The sequence below is a fragment of the Indicator indicator genome, chromosome 10 (assembly GCF_027791375.1).
Source record: "Indicator indicator isolate 239-I01 chromosome 10, UM_Iind_1.1, whole genome shotgun sequence".
Classification (NCBI taxonomy): domain Eukaryota; kingdom Metazoa; phylum Chordata; class Aves; order Piciformes; family Indicatoridae; genus Indicator; species Indicator indicator.
In genome coordinates this window covers 21,322,253-21,341,001 of record NC_072019.1, presented here as the reverse complement: position 1 = coordinate 21,341,001, position 18,749 = coordinate 21,322,253, and the positions used below count along the sequence as shown (strand labels likewise).

Genomic DNA, 18,749 nt, shown 5'->3' with positions numbered 1-18,749 from the left:
GAGTAACAGCAGATTTCACAGGTGGGAGCTGACAGCAATAGTAGATTTCATGCTTCATCACAGATTAATAAAACGAGGAGGATATTAAAATGCTAATACTCATTAATACTGTTTTTATGGTGTTTAACATTAAACATGGAAAATGAAAATGAATGACAGCCGGTAAATGGAACTGACAGTTGTGTTCAGAGTGTCTGAAGCTGGTGAGAACTAGCTGCAGGAAATAAAAGCTGTGGATGCTCCCATTCCTGCTATGGATCAAGCCAAAGAGCACCACTTGGTAACTACATTTTTGCAAGATCACCTAAACTTAGACATAAATAGACTTTTCTATTACTATAAAATACTTCATGAGATTTTTTTCTTCACTAGCATTGGTCAGAACCATCATTTTCTGTGTCATATGAAGGACACAGTCTCCAACAATATCTATGTCTGAGAGCAGAAATTGCAGCCCATTCAAGCATAGTTGTGAAATCCGTTTTTTTATTTTGATTTTAAGTGGTCCACATTTGTTATTTTCCCCAAAACTCTTCTTGTGTTTCAGTTAGCTCCTTTCTACTTCATTTCTTATTGAAGTTTCAGTAAGCTTCCCTTGATCCTAGGGTGAGTTGTACTTCAGCAACACGAAAAAGTTGGCCCTCTGTGGGCCATAACATACATAATGTAATGTAGTATAATATAAAATACATAGATACAAACTTAAGTCTTCCGTAGTGCTGACTGCTCTAATTTTATTTGAGGTTAAAACTCACTGAAAACTTCTGTGTAGCTGTGTTTCAATAGGAAACCTAAAAATCTAGGATATTTTCACCTATTGTTCTTCACAAGTGAACATTTTAATTTAGCATGAACCTTACTTGTGCCTTTACTGTCATGCAAAAATCCCAGGAACACAGGAGGGCATCGTAGTGCACCTTGACCAGGGATAAAGGAATTCTAAAGGCATGATACTTATGTCTCTCTGGTAACAATAGTACTTGGTCAAATTACAGTTACCTGACCAAGTGCCCATTTTTGTACCTCAGAGTAGCAGATTTTAAATAAAACGAATCTTGAATATTCTCAGCTTACAATGCCTAGGTCTGAGTCTACAGTCTGCATAGCTAATGTAGTGACTGGTGTGTGCTCTTAGGTATATTTAATATAGACTTTTCCAGGGGGTTCTTTTGCTTCTAAAAAAATCTATTTGCTGTTGAATTCCCAGCGGTTTCTTGCATGTGCACCATGAATTTCAATTGCCTGGTTGTCTTCATTTCCCCCACATATGCACTGTCTCTTGCCAACATCCCTCTTTGTTGTGACCTGCTATGTGAATGGCAGATTCCATCCTAAAGATATTTCTTCTTTTTTATGTGCTTCAAATGTGATCAGCATTGGTCCCTTTCAAAATCGCTGCCATTTCCTTGTTGTTCTCAGGGGTCTAAAGCCACATAAGGTGCTTCAGGGATTAGTTGTCCCCCTTCCTTTACAGGCTTCAATTTAATTGGCACTTTCAATATTTGGTGGTTTATTTGAAAACCTACTACTTTCTGTCAAGGTGAAGACAGGCAGGTATAACTTCAGAAATCAAATTTTAAGGAGTGAAAAGGTAAAGAAAATGAAAGATAATGAAAAGTAACAGTCTGGAATTTATGAAAACAGGCTTATTTTAGCAAATGTTTCTCAAAAGCAGGGTCATTTTTATCTTCTCTACCGTATGGATTTTGCTGTGAGGTGTCCAAGCATGGTTGCTTTCAGTTGGCTTAGAACTGAATTTCTGCCAAAATTACCTGCCTTCTTCTCTTTCCATCCACCTTCCACTTTCTTTCTCCGGGCTATAGTAGATTTTTCTTAATGTTGATCTCATTGAGTATTTCATTCTTACTTCTTGGAGCTAAAGAAAATAGCAAGCTTGGAAACCAGGGGGATGCCAAGTTTTGAAAGCTGAACAGAATAAAAAAAAGACTGCTTTCTTCAGCATATACAGACTTACACTTATTTCTTCTTAGTATAGGCACTTTTTTAACACGCTAGACCAGAAACCTTTTTGGTTTGTTTTCTCTGCAATCTAGGTTACAGGCTAGTTGGTTCTTCCAAACTCCTGCTATTTTTTTTCTCTCTTGATGAAGGGTCTTCAGTCCTATCCCTCCTTTGCTTTAAATTCCTTTCCTAGTCCCAGATAGGTTTTGGTTTCCCTTGCTGTTGACAGTCAGATAATATTCTCACACTATCACTTTGTATATCCACATTTGCAAGATCTATCAAAAAAAAAAAAAAATCCAAATTTTTGTCACTGAGTACCTTACTGTGTATTTTTTAATACTTTCCAAAGGCAAATTCCTTCAGTGTTGCATATAAATTGCTTAAGCAGCAAGCAAAGGGAAATCTTCCTGGTTTTCCTTTTCCAGTAAGAAGGGTGTGTTTCTGAGTCACATCTTATGGATTTACTCCACCTTTGCTGAAGGAATGTGGCTAGCACTTCAGAGAATTTGAGGAAAGCTTCAGGAGTTTGGCCAAGAAAGAGTAAACCATCAAAAACTAGGCAAAACCTTGTCTTTCTCCCTTTCCACTACTTTCATTTCCTACCATGTTGTGTTGTCCTCTGCATCAGAGTATTTAAGACTGCCAAATACTTGGATATTTTATAGGTAATATATCTTATAAATGCCATGACCAGCCTCTGAGGGAAACACAGGATTGTCGGTTTTGGATGGAGTATAAAACCCAAGCAGGAAATCATTGCTGAATGGCACAGCTGCAGGCAAATATTGTAAGCTAGTAAACTGCCCATCTGCACAGCCACACGTGTGTCAGAGCACAGGGCCAGGGTGGCCATGGCAGAGCATGCCTGTAAGTGGTTAGCAGTGAGAAATTTGGTGATTAAAGAATGAAGTGTTTTGCTTCTTTAGTTCCTGAAATACAGCTATCTGAAGGTGGTTATAATCTTCTTTTCAAGAAGGGGGGCAGAGACTGAGAAGGAAAGATTTTCCTTATCTGTAACAAAAACTAAAAGCAGAATTTCAGATACGGGACAGGTTAGATCATCCTGCTGCAGGACAGAAGTTGTGACACAACCTGCAGGTGAGGACTGAAGGAAACATTAGTCAAGAAAAAGGAAAATACTTTTTTTTGTTTGTGGGGCTGAACTGGCAGTCACATATGAATCTCTCCATCATAACTAGGGACAGGAAAGACTGTTTGGATCCTTAGGTCTCACTATCACTGACCTGAACAGGAGCCTGGGCAGATAATGAGCTACATGTTTCTTAAAGCTTGAACTGTTTAAGATTCTCCTTTGCTAGAGATTTTGCCAACGAAAATCCCTTTTGAGATGCTTATTCTAGTAGTTTCCTTTTTAAATTTAACTTATAGCTAGTTCTGAGTTTTCTGTCTTCCATTTTAATTAAATCATCTCTCTTTGTGGGTTATCATTTGTTGAGTTCCTCTAGCCAAGCTCTCTGTGTTAGTTCTCCCAGTTCTTTCTCTGAAGCTTAGCACTTCCTCTTCTTCGTGCCAAGCTGGAGTTCATTTTCTGCGTGATTTTCCCAAGCGCTACTTTAAATAATCCACAATTTGGTTAATAAATGCAGATTGTTAAAATAATGAAACAACAATAATAAAACTCTTTAAAAACTGCATCTTGTGCACTCCAGCTGTAAAAGCTACTGATTGGGGATTTTTTTCCAAATACTTTATTGGGAAATAAAATTATCTTTTCATAGTCAAAATGAAATTACCAGGGTTATAATCCCATTGTGCAGTAGACTTTCTACATCAATATTGTCTATTGGGGAGAGACTTTTCTTTATTCATTGTAAAGTATAATCAATGCAAGAGGAAAGATAATCTAGTGGTCACAGTCCTTGTTTAAGATATAGGTGGCTTGAATTCAAGGCTCTGCTTTATTAGAAACCCTTTGGGTGATTCCTCTGCCTCCTAATATTGGGGTGTCAAAACTGATGTGAGTTGAAATATGTACACAGAGGAGAGTGTATTGCCAGCTGAAGCTTTTGGAGGGTTTCTGTTCACTGATGTACTTGGGATCTGGACACTTAAAGAGTGTGAAACTCTTGGGACCTAAATTGTTAAAATCTGCTGATTTCTCTTGGTTAAAGGATCAAGTCTTTAAAATGTTCTTGATGTTTCATGTGAGCAGTATTAAGGTCTGTGTCTCATTGAGCATTTCCATATTTTCATCACAATGAAAAGGAGCTGCTTTGATTTTTCCTCTGTAAGCACTTTATTGTCTTTTCCTGTCAATTGATGCCATCTTTTAAGGCACATAAGTGGATTTCTGTTGTTGTCATTACAACGTCTCAGTACTTTGTACATTCCATCTGCACACAACCCTGTTTGGGGGGTTGGGCGCTGGGCAGGGCGCTGCCGTGTTACATCATAGGCATCTTTTTTTAAAATACAGGAAAATCAATTCTGAAAATGAAGCTATTTCCTTATTTTGAATCTTCCTTTATATTTTTGTGCATTAAGAAAGCACTTGACTAGTGGACATTGTCTTAAGGCCAGATGTCTCAGAGTACCTGACATTTTGATTCGTCCTGATGAGAAATGTGCAAAATGTCTGATACACAAAGACAGTGAAGATATGTAAGTTTTAGCATTCATGAACTTCATGTGTGCATCTCCTTCCTCAGGACAATCACATCTCTCCGGAGTGAATTGATACCACATCTGGTTAGGAGACAGTTCTCTTCTCCTGTATCGTCGCAGCCAGGACTAGACAATAAAGAAAAGGACCAAAAGAAAAAAGAACAAGCATGTCAAGGTCAGTAGAAGTGTGGAAGATGTAATAAAGGTCTTAGAACTTGTATGCTACAGCTGAATTGTTGGGTAAAGTACAGAATTAGCCTGAAACAATAATGTGAGGATTTGGGTCTTTTCTCTTATACTTCACAATAACAAAGATTCTGGTAGCTTTCTTTTTCAAACAATATTGTGTGTTATGTAAGTATTTTTATCCTCCCTCATTTGGTTATAAATCAAAAGCAAATCAGACAGGTGCTCTGTGTGTTTGCTTCTTGAATACAATATGGGTAAATGCACTACTGAAAACGCAATTTTAGGAGGGAGTTCCTAAAATTGCCTAGGGCAGCAGACTGAGCTTTAACCACCCTGCACTGGGAACCGGACAGGATCTCAGATCTTGGAATTTATTTTTAGCATTTCCGCTGTCTCCTTGTGTGACCTTGGGCAAAACATTGCATCTGTCCTAATCCCTTGATTCCCACCTGCAGAATAAAAATAAGCACTTAGTCACTACAAGTGATAAAATCTGGTAATGATTGTTAAGTATCTAGTCATTCAGATGATGTGAGGCAAAGATTTCCCTTCACCAACAGTATTTTAATAGTATTCCTCTTCAGAAAGTATTTCATTAAATCCTGTCTAACTTCATGCATGTGTGTGTTCTCCAGACATTTATAGTTTCATAAAGGAAGATAATAGCTTGCTGAAACCTGCTCCAGATAACTCTTGTTGGAATGATCATAGAGGAGATATGAATGAAGCTCTCCATGAAGGAAAAGTGCGCTGCTACGTCCACATAATGAAAGAGGGACTCTGCTACCGAGTGAATACTCTGGGGCTGTACATTGAAGCTAACCGACAGGTGAGAAAAATGCAGAACTGCTCCGTGGGAATGCAGCAGTAGCTCATGGGACATTTTAGCCTCCAGGAGTGGCTCCCTGCAATACAGCTGAGGAGTGTGTGGGAATTGAAACAGTGCCATATTATCTACGCACGTCACCCTACTGGTTGCAGGATTGGGACGTGAGGCCAGGAAACTGTTCTGTCACTAATTTCTTCTGTAGCTTTGATTTAGCTAAGAAACCCCCACTCCACACACTCCTGGGTTTTGGTGGTGGCGAGATCTGCAGCCAAAGAGCCAAGAAGTGTGGAAAGTAAGACTGGAAGTAGCTTTGATAGCTCATCTAATCAGTATCTTCCATGTCCTAAAGGCAAGATCAGTCCTGACTGGACTCTTCCTTACAGATGTTTATCTGAGTTATAATGACAAAGGTTATTAATGATTTGCAGGAAGACTTAAACCACTCATACATCCAAATTGTCTTATGCTTTCCATTATGAAAGAGTTATTTTATGAACAGGTTTCACTACTGTGGCACTCCAGGTAAACACAGAAGTGAAATGTTGGTCTGCTTCAGCTTTCACTTTCACAGTACTGACAATTCATAAAATGCAAGATCACAGAGGAGGATTAGAGAAATCTTGTACTAGGTAATGAGCTGATGATTAAAAGCTTTTAATATGGGTTTTGTTGGTTTTTTTTTTTACTGCACTGGCTGATGTAATTACAAGTTCTTGCTTTGCTCTGCTAGTGATGGATTTCATTGCTTCAGGAGTGGACAGCTTTGGGGAAGGACTGTTTAGAAGGGCTTGTAGCAACAGGACAAGGGGCAACAATGGTTTTAAACTGAGGCAGGGTAGATTTAGGTTAGGCATGAGGAAGAAGTTCTTTACGATGAGAGTGGTAAAATACTGGAACAGGTTGCCCAGGGATGTGATTGAGGCCCTGTACCTGGAGACGTTCAAGATCAGACTTGATGGGGCCCTGGGCAGCCTGATCTAGTTGGAGGTGTCCCTGCTCACTGCAGGGAGGTTGGACACAATGACTTGAGGATCCCTTCCAACCCGATGCAGTCTGTGAATCTGAATCTGTTTCCTTTAGTTTTGAAAGACCAATAGGCTGTGTAGTAGGCAAAGACTTAAAATATCTGGGAAAGGGCTAGGAGAGCGATAAAGTGATAAAGTTATATTGGGACCCCTGGAAGCAGTTATTGCTTTGGCTTTGCTCTCAGACTGAGCTGATTTCTTTTTTTATTAAATGAGTGGATGAATTTATGCAAATTAGAGTTCCAGCATGGCAGACTGAGTTCACAATGGGGGCTCTTTCTCCGAGGTGCCTGTCAAGGAGCATAGACATCGAGTGATTTGCTTTGCAGTTAGGAACACAAGGAAGAGAGGAAGAAGGCAGCATTGCTGTCAGAAAGGGAAAAGTTTCCCTAAGAATATCTGGAACAAATGTGCCCAAAGGGTTAAAGGAGAGCACTGCTTGCTAGGGGAAGTGTGCATGTACATTTGGCAGCAGCTACTTCAGTAAAAAGTTACTGAGTTAAGCCAGTCAGACTCCATGTGGTTGGGGATTTTTTTGTGTTGGTTTTTGTTGTTTTTTTGGTGTGTTTTCTTTTTTAACCTAAATATTCTACATTTTGGTCAGTTCAGGAAATGTGTTTGCTCCTGGGTGGTACATAGAATTAGTGTTTTGAAATCACATTGGGGCCTTCAACATTGGAAAGGATTTTCTTTGAATTTTTAACTTTTCCAGAATGGTAACATTTTGAAGGAAACTATGTGGAGGTAAAACATAAAATGGAGCTTAATGAGAGGTTGTGAGAAAGGAGTTCCTTTTTTTCAGTGCCACTGCATTTTGTTTCTTTTGCTAATCCTCATAAAATATACACATTTACTTTTATCAGCCTTTTTTTTAACCTGTTTTGTTGGTCTCTAAGGAGAACTTTTGGTATATTGTTTCCTCCTATCTTGGTCTTCACAGACCAGATTCTGATTGTCTGATTGCAAAGCCAGGACCTGTATCTTTGCTGTCCAAGTGGACAGACTCCCAGAGCAGTAGCAGTCCACTCCAGTAGCTGTGAGAAGGAATGGCATCCTAACCCATTGCCCTTCTGGTGAGGAAACACTTTACTCACATCATTTCACTTCCAGCTGGGTTTCTGGATGCCTGCAGCCTGTGTGTGGGCAGGTGGGTTCAGGAGGGAGTTATCTTCAATAGCAGGAAATAGTTTCTTTGTAAGATGAATTAAATCCAAACACATCTTAAACCTTCCCTTGACCCAGGCACTCCCTCTGACTCCTGCCCCCTATCTAACCTTCCTTTTCAGAGCAAAATGCTTGAGCTGGTGGCTTTCTTGGGTCACCCCTCAGGCTGCACTACTATTGACTGATTCTAATAAGAACTTTGCTCTGGCCAGTGAGATCCTTTATTTATTTCACTACCTCACCTTTCCACTGAGGAAAGCAAGAGCCTTTCCTTGTTTCCTTTCCTTCCCACAGAACGACACTTGACAGTAGGAATCTTTCCAGCCTATGCTGTAGGTATGCTTTGGTGTGTGTTCCTCTCTTGGATCTGTCTGTTGTGGCTGGTCAGCTGTGTGTCAGGTGAGGACAACATCCCTCCACTAAGCCAGCATCATCCAGGCAGATTGGCATAGTTCATGGTTTTCTGGTAAGCTGGAGGTTTTCTGTAGTGCCTGCACCTTAGAATGAAGGATCTAACCTACTCTTGTCTTTTAAAAAACAAAGGAAACACAAGTACAGTGGTAAGAACCATCTTCAAAATGTGAAGAGCTGCAAATGTGGAAATGTGTACTGTGGACAGCAGGCAGACTGAAATGATATCTTACAGGTGTGAGCTCATCTGAGCTCATCTCCCTGATCTGAATGAAGCATCAACTGTGAAAATTCCTATGATACGAAAAGCAGCACTATATCCATCCTTAAATGCTGGAAGGGAAACAGGATGGTCATATGAATATCTAGACAATTTCCTGCAAGTATCATCTTATTTGAGATCTCAAGATTCTTTCTTTTTCCTGATCTTATCCCAACTTCTTCAGATCTGTGGGATCTGCTTCTTGAGGTTCACTCCCTACCCATCAAATCGTGTTATCCCAGCTTTCTAAGGAAGTTGTTTCACACAACTGTGCTGTATGGCAGCTCCTTCATAGCAGCTTTGGAAATCGCTGGCAACTCTCAACCAAATTTAACAGAGCAATGGAGTTGACAAAGATAAACTTTCCTAAGAGTTTTGTAAAAATAGGTACCTGGGTAGAGGAAAGAGAGACATAATGAGTGCTGCTTTCTCCCCTCAGGCAAACCCAGTTAAGCCATCACTGTGCTAAGGCTCCTGCTGATCTCCCAGGTGGACAGCCAGTGCATCCATCCTAGTGGACCAGACAGCATGTGTGGAGCTCCACACCAGCCCCCACACATGCTGCCTCTGGCTCAGGCACACGATGTGCCATAGCACAGACCACTTAGCCCTCATGCATCGCCTTGCTGCCTTCTCTATCTTCCATGTTACTTTGACTCTGTCCTGCCAACAAGCATTGTACATGGCATGACTGCTGCAGGTAACTGTACAGCGCTGTGTCTGTGCATTGCTTCAAGAGGCTCACCTCCACTGAAATCCCCATCCATCCTGTCATCACTTCTTGTGTGGTGTGTGACCTTGGCCCCAGCCTGACGCCAGGAGATGCAGAATGCCTCAGGCTGCTCTTTCACCCAGAAAAGGAGAAATAATGGAGTGTTATCTCATCCTTCTACAACACTGGCTCCCCTTTCTTTTCAGGATCCAGTTCAGAATTGCTCTCTGGATTAGTTCTTGGGCCATGTCTTTCTCTATTACCATCACTACTTTGTCTGCTTATCTAACACTTGCCTCTTCTCTGTCAAGAGCCTTTTCTTTTGCATCTTTCTACCATCTGGAATAGCTTCACCCGCTTGCATTAAGTGAATGATGTGAAATATTGAACTGCATTTGAAATGGCAGGTGCTGGACACTGTTCAGGATGTCTCTGTGTTCAGCTGTAGCCAGCCTGCTTGCTATGGATGATCCACTGCTTCTCCACAGGTGGCGAGCTGTCTCCTTTACAAAGGGGAAGATGATAAATCACACATATCTGGTTGCAGATTTAAAAAGCAGGAACTTGTATTTTCCTTTTAAGTTAAAATGTTTATGGTTGACACACTAGTGCAATGGAAACCAAAGCCATCTTTGAGCTGTTTATGTAACATGCAGGTACAGCACTGTCACATTAACTTGTGCTGTGGGTTTTCCTATCCAGGTTCCCAAGCTGTTGCTTAATCTGGGTCTGGAAGAGCCACTGGTTCATGCATCTGCACAGATCACTGACAGAAGCATGGTAAGTAGTCTCTTTCCCTGTCTCTGCTCTTTCAATACAGTCTGCACACCCTTTGCTTCAAGAACTGCTTCCTAAAATTCAGTCCTGTTGTTGAAAGTGAAGCTAAGTTCTGAAGTGTGGAGTTAAAATCTAGGTGATATAGCCCAGAGATTCTTTGTTGGCTCACCTTTGGGTTCCTGCCCTTTAATTCTCTATTTAAAAATGCTTGGTCAAAATTCTGTATTACCTCCCAGTCAGACAGCGCAGTCTCTTAATCCCTAATGGCAGTTCATAGTAGTCGAGCCTAATGTCCCAAAGGACACAAAACTCAGAAGGGGTCAGTATTTTAGCTCTGCTTCTTACCAAAGCATTTTCATTGAGTATGAGCTTCAAGCCTCCTTTTCACAGGTCTCACTGGGCAAACCTTAGTGAATCCACTGCGTACTTGCCAGACTATACTTACTGTGCTTACCTTACTGTGTGATGTCTACAGAGCTGGACCAGCTAATGGGATTTTACCAAGTTAGTGGACTATGGGAAGACTGTCCAACTGTGTGCTTGTGGAATGGGCCCCAAATTTCTAGGTCTTTCCACTGTCAAGGATCCCTAAGAGCAGGGTACACATTGTTGATGAGTGCTTGAGACATGCTATTTGGAAGAGGTGTATGGAGAACACGTATCAGGGAGCTTCAGCTACTTTTTCCAATTTCCATTATGTTCTTGTCTAGGTGGGATCAGACAGCATCATTGGGTCATCCACGCAAGTCGGGGAGAAGACATCCATTAAACACTCCATCATCGGCAGTATGTGTACCATAAAAGACAAAGTTAAGATAACAAACTGCATCATCATGAACTCTGTTACAATTGAGGAGGGGTATGTCACTTTTTTGTATCTCCATTCCCTAAATTTGCCGTTCCTGAGTCAGTAGTTTTTGTCCTGTAAGGAATCCTCTGCCAGAACAGTTGGTACTAGGGAGGTGTTTCTAAAGACCAAGTCAGAAATAAACCTCTGTAAACCAGCTACAAATGCACAATTGAAATGAATTAATGAGAGGGCTGCAGTCTTGGAACATAATTTCTCCTTTTTAGAGGAGATCATATCACCTTCACAATGTGTAAGTTAGTTAAGTGGATGTATGATTCTGTATGAGTTTGTGTCATGCTTCCAAGCTTTATTTTAGTGGCTTGGTCTATGAATATATCTAAAACATTTGAGGCACAAAGCACAGTTTAAAGCAGTACAACTACTAACTAGAAATGTTCTTACCACCTTTGAACTTTACAGCTTCACTTATAATGTCATTTTCTTTGGTCCTTTTTTGTCATTTGCAGTTTTACTTTATCATTGCATGTGCTGAGTAATAGAATAAATGAATAAACTTTACAAAGGGAAAATCTGCCAGCTAGTAGAGGTTTCCCATGAATTAAAGACACTAGCTAAATAGGTAGCCTTGAGCTATACATTTCCAAATGTGGGAAAAGTGGCCTATCTGTAATTGTTGATGTCTGCATGCCCCCATCTTTCCATACATGCTGGCTTCCTGTGGATGTCAGTGGAAAGGAAACTGCTGATTGAGTCTGTGCAGGCCTGCTCCTTCATGGCTTGAGGTTTGCTTGGGGCCTCAGGAAAAAGGCCAAACTCTTTAAAAAATGCCAAGTTGGCTCTGAAACGTGCATATCTGAAAAACAAAAAACCCCAAAGGATGTGGGGTCTATGGAGGATACTACTGTTACATAACTAAATTACAGGTAAGTATGGTACCTTACTGCCAACTGTTTGTCTTTAATAGAAATCCACAGTAATTTCAAGCACATCATAAATCAGAATTCCATTGGGTATAGAGAATAACTGGTTTCCAGTTCAATAAAAAATTGATCCAGTATGGCTGTATCACAAGCACTGCTGTCATAAGAAGTACCAGAACCTCCCTCGTTTGATCATGAGACTCTCTCTCATTTTGATTAATGAATTGATGCCACAGCCGTAATGGTCTGGGTTGGCACAGGAGGTGAGCAGCTTTACCATTAAATCAGGCAGCTAAGTGTAGAAATTGTGCTATTTTTATTAAGGGTCCCAGATCAGCTTGTGTTTGTCTGCACTGCTATATAGTATTATTCTCTTCTAAATCCTAAACCAAGTTCAGACTTGTTATCTTAAGCATTCCACAAAATTCCACAAGCATCGTAAAGGTGGGGATACCTTATTTTTTTAAGAAGGATAAACTGACTTTTGGGGTAATTTTTTTTTTTTTTTTTTGGTGAATTGCTAGAAGACAATGTTACTTCTGGTCACTCTCAGTGAACCATGAAAAAACATAGTCCCCATTAGCTGCATTACAGTTACTGTGTGCTGATGCACCAAGTCAGATTTCTAATTATTCATCCCAGAATTAAGGCTATAGACTGTGGAGCTTTATTTGAAAGCATATAATAATTCATACTGTGTAGATTTGTACAGATACTGATCTGATAAATTGCTTCTTACTGGATTATGCTAAATCTTGAGATTAGAAAGTTATAAAGTCACAGAGAGGAAGATACAGAAGGATTCTAGCTGCTACTTTGTTGAAAACCCTGCTTTTAGCTTATTGAAGAACTTCTATGTATTTTGACTCTCATGTCTGGGCAGATGGAGACACCACAAGGTGCTTAGAATAAAACTAGGTTCCTATTGATAGGCAGTGGTTGGCTCATTATTGGAGAAACAGGAGTTATGACCCACATGATGATGACCTTCCCAACTAATGGATCAAGGAACTAGGGTTATCTTGGGCAGTGTCATTGCATGCTCTTTGCAATTTATGATCTGTTCTTCAAGCAGTGGCTGGTGTTTGATGCTCTGGAGGACCAGTAGCAGGGGTTTTTGTTTTCCCTGGTATGTAGGGCTTCTGTCATGTTATGTATGTCTCCTGAAATGATTTTAGTAGATATGAATCCTTCCTTAGAAGAGATTACAGGGGATTAAAGAAGTTTGTAACACGGGGAAAATATTTGGTAGTCCTTTCTTAATGTGTTTCCCACTGTGCAGCGAGTTCTTCCATCAATGAAACAATAAAATAGCAAAGATTACATATGTGCTGAGTGATGGACATACTTGACCAAACTGGGAGGGATGTAATTTATACAGCAGCACAAGTGCTGAGAGATGCTGACTGCCCAGGTGACAGGCTGCAGCAGGGAAACTGTTCTTGTTCCCCTCTGGATGGCTCCCCAGAGCTCAGTGACAAATGGCTGCACTGAGTTACATAGCTGGAGAAAATATACTAATGGAGCTGAAATTATAGGCATTTGAAAACTTTGTCTGTTTGAATTCTTCTGCAGTAGCTGTACATGTCCTCAGTCTCCTTAGTTGCTTGGGGCTGCCTCTTCTGTTTGCATTAGAGGTGGTGCCATACAACAGAGTCACTGGATTCGTGTGCCTTTGGTGCAGGAGTCCCCACGTTGTAGCTCTTTTGCAAAGGAGTGATCTGCAATGCTGGCAGTCTGACCAAAGGTGGTTATGTAGGGATACTGTGTTATCTGCAAAGGAAAAGTGATGTCTCTGATAGACTGACTCCTACTGATGAGAGCAAGACCAGCAAACTGGTAACAAGAGACAAGGAGAAGACTGAGGTTACTCAACCATTTTTTTGCCTGTTTTCACTGTCAACCTCTTTTCCCACATTTCTTAAGAGGATGGGCTGCAAGAGGGGGATTGAGGGATAAAAATCCCAACCATTTAATAGATCAGGTTTGTGACCATCTAAGAAACCTCTTGAATCTGTGAGACCTGACAAGATGCATCCCAGAGTCCTGAGGTAGTTCCCAAGCCATTCTCCATGAGATACTTGAAAAGGCATGGCAGTGAGACAAAGTCCCTGGTGACTGGAAAAAGAGAAACACTGCACCTATTCTTAAAAAGGATAGAAAGGAGGACCCAGGGAACTACTGACCTGTCAGCCTCACCTCTGTTCCTGGGATCCTCCTAGAAGCTATGTTATGGCACATGGAGGACAGGGAGGTGATTTAAGAAAGCCAGCATGTCTTCACTAAGAGCAAGTTCTGCCTGACCATGGAAGCTTAGCAGGCTTCTATGATGGAGTGACTACATCAGTTGACAAGGGAAGAGCTACAGATGTACTATATCTGGACCTTGGTAAGGTCTCTGACACAGTCTCCCACAACATCCTTCTCTGGAAATGTATGGATTTGATAGGTGGACTGTTCAGTGGATTGGTTGAATGGTTGCATCCAGAGGGTAGTGGTCAACAGCTTAATGTCTAGATGAAAATCAGTGACAGGTGGTATCACTCAGGGGCATGTATGGGGACTGTTGCTGTTTAGTATGTTCATCAGAGAAATGGACTGTGGGACAGAGCTCACCCTCAGCAGGTTTGCAGATGACACCGAGCTGAGTGGTGCAAGTTGGCATGCCTGAGGGATGGGATGCCATCCAGAGATGGCTGTAGATGCCCCATTCCTGGAAACTTTCAAAATCAGGTTGGATGGGGCTCTGAGCAACCTGATCTAGTTGAAGATGTGGCTGTGCATTGAAGGAGACTTGGACTAGTGACCTTTAAAAGTCCTTTCCAACCCAAATTACTCTATGATTGTATGACCTTAACTCCACCCTAATCTCTTCAGAGAGTACTGCGCTTGGGGCTTGTAGACAATCTTGCAACAAATTATGCTGGCCTGAGTTTGGTAACTGTGTTTCACTTGGTATGTTCAGGCATACTTACCTTCCTTGAAATGAGACCTAGGTATGGATGGATTAATTTAGTTTCAGGTTTCTGATTTGGTTTTTATGGGGATTTTTTTTTTGTTTTGTTTAGTTGTTTGGTTTGGGTTTGGGTTTGGGTTTTTTTTTTTTGGTTGGTTAGGTTTTATGGTTGGGTTGTTGGCTTGGTCTTGGTGTGGCTATTTTTTTTTTTTTCTCAAACGTTGGCTTTGTTTTTACCAATCTCATAGTTTCATTCAGTTTGTTAACTTATGGCAGCAGGAATATCTAATTGCTGTGGTCATATAAGACCTTGTCCCAAAGTGCTCTGAACATGACAAATAATGTTAACAGGAAAAGCATGCTGAATCTTTTATTCCATCCCCAGAGATAACAATTTCAAAATCTCTTGTTCGTAAAACTATCTCAGTGTATACACTTACTGAAAGGATCTTGGCCATTTTGTCATGTGCACAGTGTATCCTTCTCCCTTCGTTGTAGCAAAGGAATGTTTCCCTGGGAAAGATTCAAGAGATGGGACTGTAGTAGGGAAAAAAAACCCAGATCTTTGCACTACTTTGAGGTTAAATGAGGAAACAAGCATGAAAAGCTTGGATAATGCTAAGTCCACTGTGAGCCATGTTTTGAAATGGTCTTGTTGACATGCTGGTAGTCAGTACCATAGGGGCTCTGGCAGATTTAGTCTCTGAAATTAAGTATTTTGCTGATTTTTTTCGAGGAACTGGGAATACCAGTGAGAGGAGGAGAGTTTGCAGCAGTTGCCAGTTAGCCTGATGCAGTGGGCAGCCTTGGTTCAGAAACTGTACGACTAGAATTACAGATGTGTCTGAGGCTGGTGTGTGTGTGTGCAGGAACTACTGAACAATGGCTTTGTCTCTTTGTTGTGTTTGCAAAGGTTACAGCATGTTGTTGGAACTACATAAAAACACACTACTGAAAAAACTCGCTGGAATTCCCACCATGACACACTGCTAAGGTTACCTTTTGGAAAAGGAAGGGGTTGAAAAGACAAGCAGATGTGTTTGGGGTCAGGATGCCCCTGATGGCAGCAAACTGCAGCATCAGGGAATTTGGAATGCAAGGGAGGTGACAGTGCTTTGGGTTATGAAAACTGCAAGGAGGCGATGGGAATATTGAGGAAAGAGGGGAAGTTAGATTAGCCCCATGGGAAGATGTGGTAAACCTTGGGGAGTTTTGAATCCCTGGGTAGAAAGAATAGGCTGGATTAAAAATTTGCATGAAGGATTAAAGTACCCAGATTTATGGAGGAAAGACTGGCGCTGACTGGCAAGACTGGGACTTGGGAGTGCTGGTTGATAGTAGGCTGAACATGAGCCAGCAGTGTGCCCAGGCAGCCAGGAGAGCCAATGGCATCCTGGCCTGTGTCAGGAATAGCGTAGCCAGCAGGACAAGGGAGGTTGTTCTTCCCCTGTACTCAGCACTGGTCAGGCCACACCTTGAGTCCTGTGTCCAGTTCTGGGCTCCTCAACTCAAGAGAGATGTTGAGGTACTGGAACGTGTCCAGAGAAGGCTGACGAAGCTGGTGAAGGGCCTGGAACACAGACCCTATGAGGAGAGGCTGAGGGAGCTGGGGGTGTTTAGCCTGGAGAAGAGGAGGCTCAGGGGAGACCTCATTGCTGTCTACAACTACCTGAAGGGAGGTTGTAGCCAGGTGGGGGTTGGTCTCTTCTCCCAGGCAACCAGCACCAGAACAAGAGGACACAGTCTCAGGTTGTGCCAGGGGAGGTATAGGCTGGGTATTAGGAGGAAGTTCTTCACAGAGAGAGTGACTGCCCATTGGAATGGGCTGCCCAGGGAGGTGGTGGAGTTGCCATCACTGGAGATGTTCAAGAGTAGACTGGATGAGGCACTTGGTGCCATGGTCTAGTTGATTGGATAGGGCTGGGTGGTAGGTTGGACTGGATGATCTTGGAAGTCTCTTCCAACCTGGTTGATTCTATGATTCTATGAAAATGTTGTGTCAGCCAAAGCTAACATCTTCCTTGTTCAGTCACATGAAGACAGTAAGTCAGGTGTTGGATTTTGTTAAAGATGCTCTGGCTACCTGTGTGAAAGTAGATGGCACAGATACTGTAATGTGAGGGGACTGAAGAGACACCATGTGTGACTGGTTAAAGGCTTACTCTCGTTTAGCACATCTCAAATTTATTGCTGCTTTCTATGAGTAAATGTACAAGGGAAGAAAACAACAAGCAAGCTGAGCTGAACTCACTACTGACTGCAGACTGATTGCGAAGTTTGTTGGTTGTTTCCTTAATAGTGCCAATTCAGCACCTGATGTAGATGCAGTCAGTAGTTTGAAGAAAGTTCCAATTAAAACCAGGATGGAATTGAGCATTTAGAGGTATATATGTGTTCAGTGCATAAGTAGTATTTTCCCCCTTGGATAATGGCAGCACAAAGAAATTATCTTATTGCCAAAGAAACATTTGTTGAAATTGTAAAATATATTTTACAGTACACTTGTTCATTAGAAGGAATGAGGAGATTAAGCTGTTTCCAGCACCATAGCTAGCAAAGCTGTAAATGAAGATTTGCTTATGCTGGGATTCCCAAACATTTTGTATCTTGAACCTTCTTTTAAGATGGACATTGTCTTCTGGACATTTTTTCTCACACCACCAATTGCCACCCTGGCCTATGCTAACTCTAGGAAAAAGAATAAGCTTAGAATAAGTGTCACAGAAAGCACACCAAAAGTGAGAACTTGATTCAGAGGAAGCACATGTTCAGCTTAAGTATATGTGTAAAGTATATAGATGGATAAAATATATCATGGATATGGATAAACATAAATGTATGAAGAAAGCTAGGTGTAGTCTTTGCCCGTAAAAAAGGCTCTTACTTTTCTTGATTATGTGTCAGCTATGTTCAGTCCTTTCTGTCACACCTCTTGGTTTTAAACTGTGCAGGTTTTTAGTCAGGAACCATAATTTTCATTCTACAATTTAATTCAATGCACATGCTGTTTGAGATACCAAATTAAAACAACCTCTGGCTGGCTGAGTTTGCTTTCAGGAAGATAAATGGAAGAAGAGTGGGCAAACTAGGAGACCAGTGGGCTCCAGAAGTTGAGCTACTTGCAGGGCTAGTTTTCAGTTACTTTCAGCTGAAGTTAAATTCTACAGTATCAAATGTATTTAGGATGTTTCTCACATAGTACCGGTTATCTTGTGAATGTCTGAACCATTATTACTAGCAGCTCCTCAAAAAGAAGTTTTCCTCTGGCTAGCTTCCTGGTACATCAGTCTGTCTTAAATAAATCACCTGTTCTTTAATCTCAGATGCAGATGTTTCCCTGATAGCGCAGGGAGCTCGTCCCAATTTTCCAAACATCTTGTACATCAAATGTTGAAGTTAAAATACAGTTCAGGTCTGGCAAGTGGCATTTTAAAACATCTCTCCTTCTGCTGATCTGCTTCTTCAGGTGGCCAGGGTTATGTCTGACTTCAGAGATACAAATAAGCTTCTGCCTCCTGTTAGCCACATGGGTCTCATCAAAGAGATTTTTCACAAGCAACTGATCACTGCTGGGTTTCGGTGGGAATCTGAGTGTGAAGATCTCTGGTGTCCTTGAAAATCTTTTCCAGCCTAGGTATGGAAAAGGAAGAAATTATCACATTGTGCCAGAGTCGTGTCTGTAAGTTCGTGTGGGGACTGTGGAGTTAAACTCGGCTCTAAGAAGCCAGGCTCAGTTGTAAGGGTGACATTTAGGAAATCCTTTTCCTTGTCAGCCTAACCCATGTGATACAGAAGCTGATTTAACCAAAATTTGGCCCAGAATTGCCTTTGAAAGACCTCAGAAAGTGTATTTCTATTGTGTGTGCCAGACACCTCACTTAGTCTGGCTGTGCCAGCTAGTGAGAAAGTAAAGCAAACTCAAAGGTGAAAGTGAGCATAGAGTTCTTCTCCTTTGTTACCTTCATATAGACATCAATGTTTTTTCCCATGCATCAGCCAAGTGTCTGTAAAATCAAGCAGGACATGGCCCTTCCACTCCACAAAAGAGAATTAGGAGGGAAGTCAGTTTTCCTGCTTGTGGGGTTTCCTGATATAAAACCCCT

General features: G+C 41.4%; 1 protein-coding gene across 1 annotated transcript in view; it reads left to right on the top strand.

The window, feature by feature from the left end:
* Positions 1 to 18,749, top strand: part of EIF2B3 (eukaryotic translation initiation factor 2B subunit gamma) — a 101,169-nt gene that overhangs the window by 65,469 nt on the left and 16,951 nt on the right. Inside the window, exons 7-10 of the mRNA XM_054384629.1 lie at positions 4,635 to 4,765; positions 5,415 to 5,608; positions 9,885 to 9,962; positions 10,670 to 10,818. Coding sequence (XP_054240604.1) covers positions 4,635 to 4,765; positions 5,415 to 5,608; positions 9,885 to 9,962; positions 10,670 to 10,818 — 552 coding nt within the window. The remainder of the gene's footprint in view (positions 1 to 4,634; positions 4,766 to 5,414; positions 5,609 to 9,884; positions 9,963 to 10,669; positions 10,819 to 18,749) is intronic.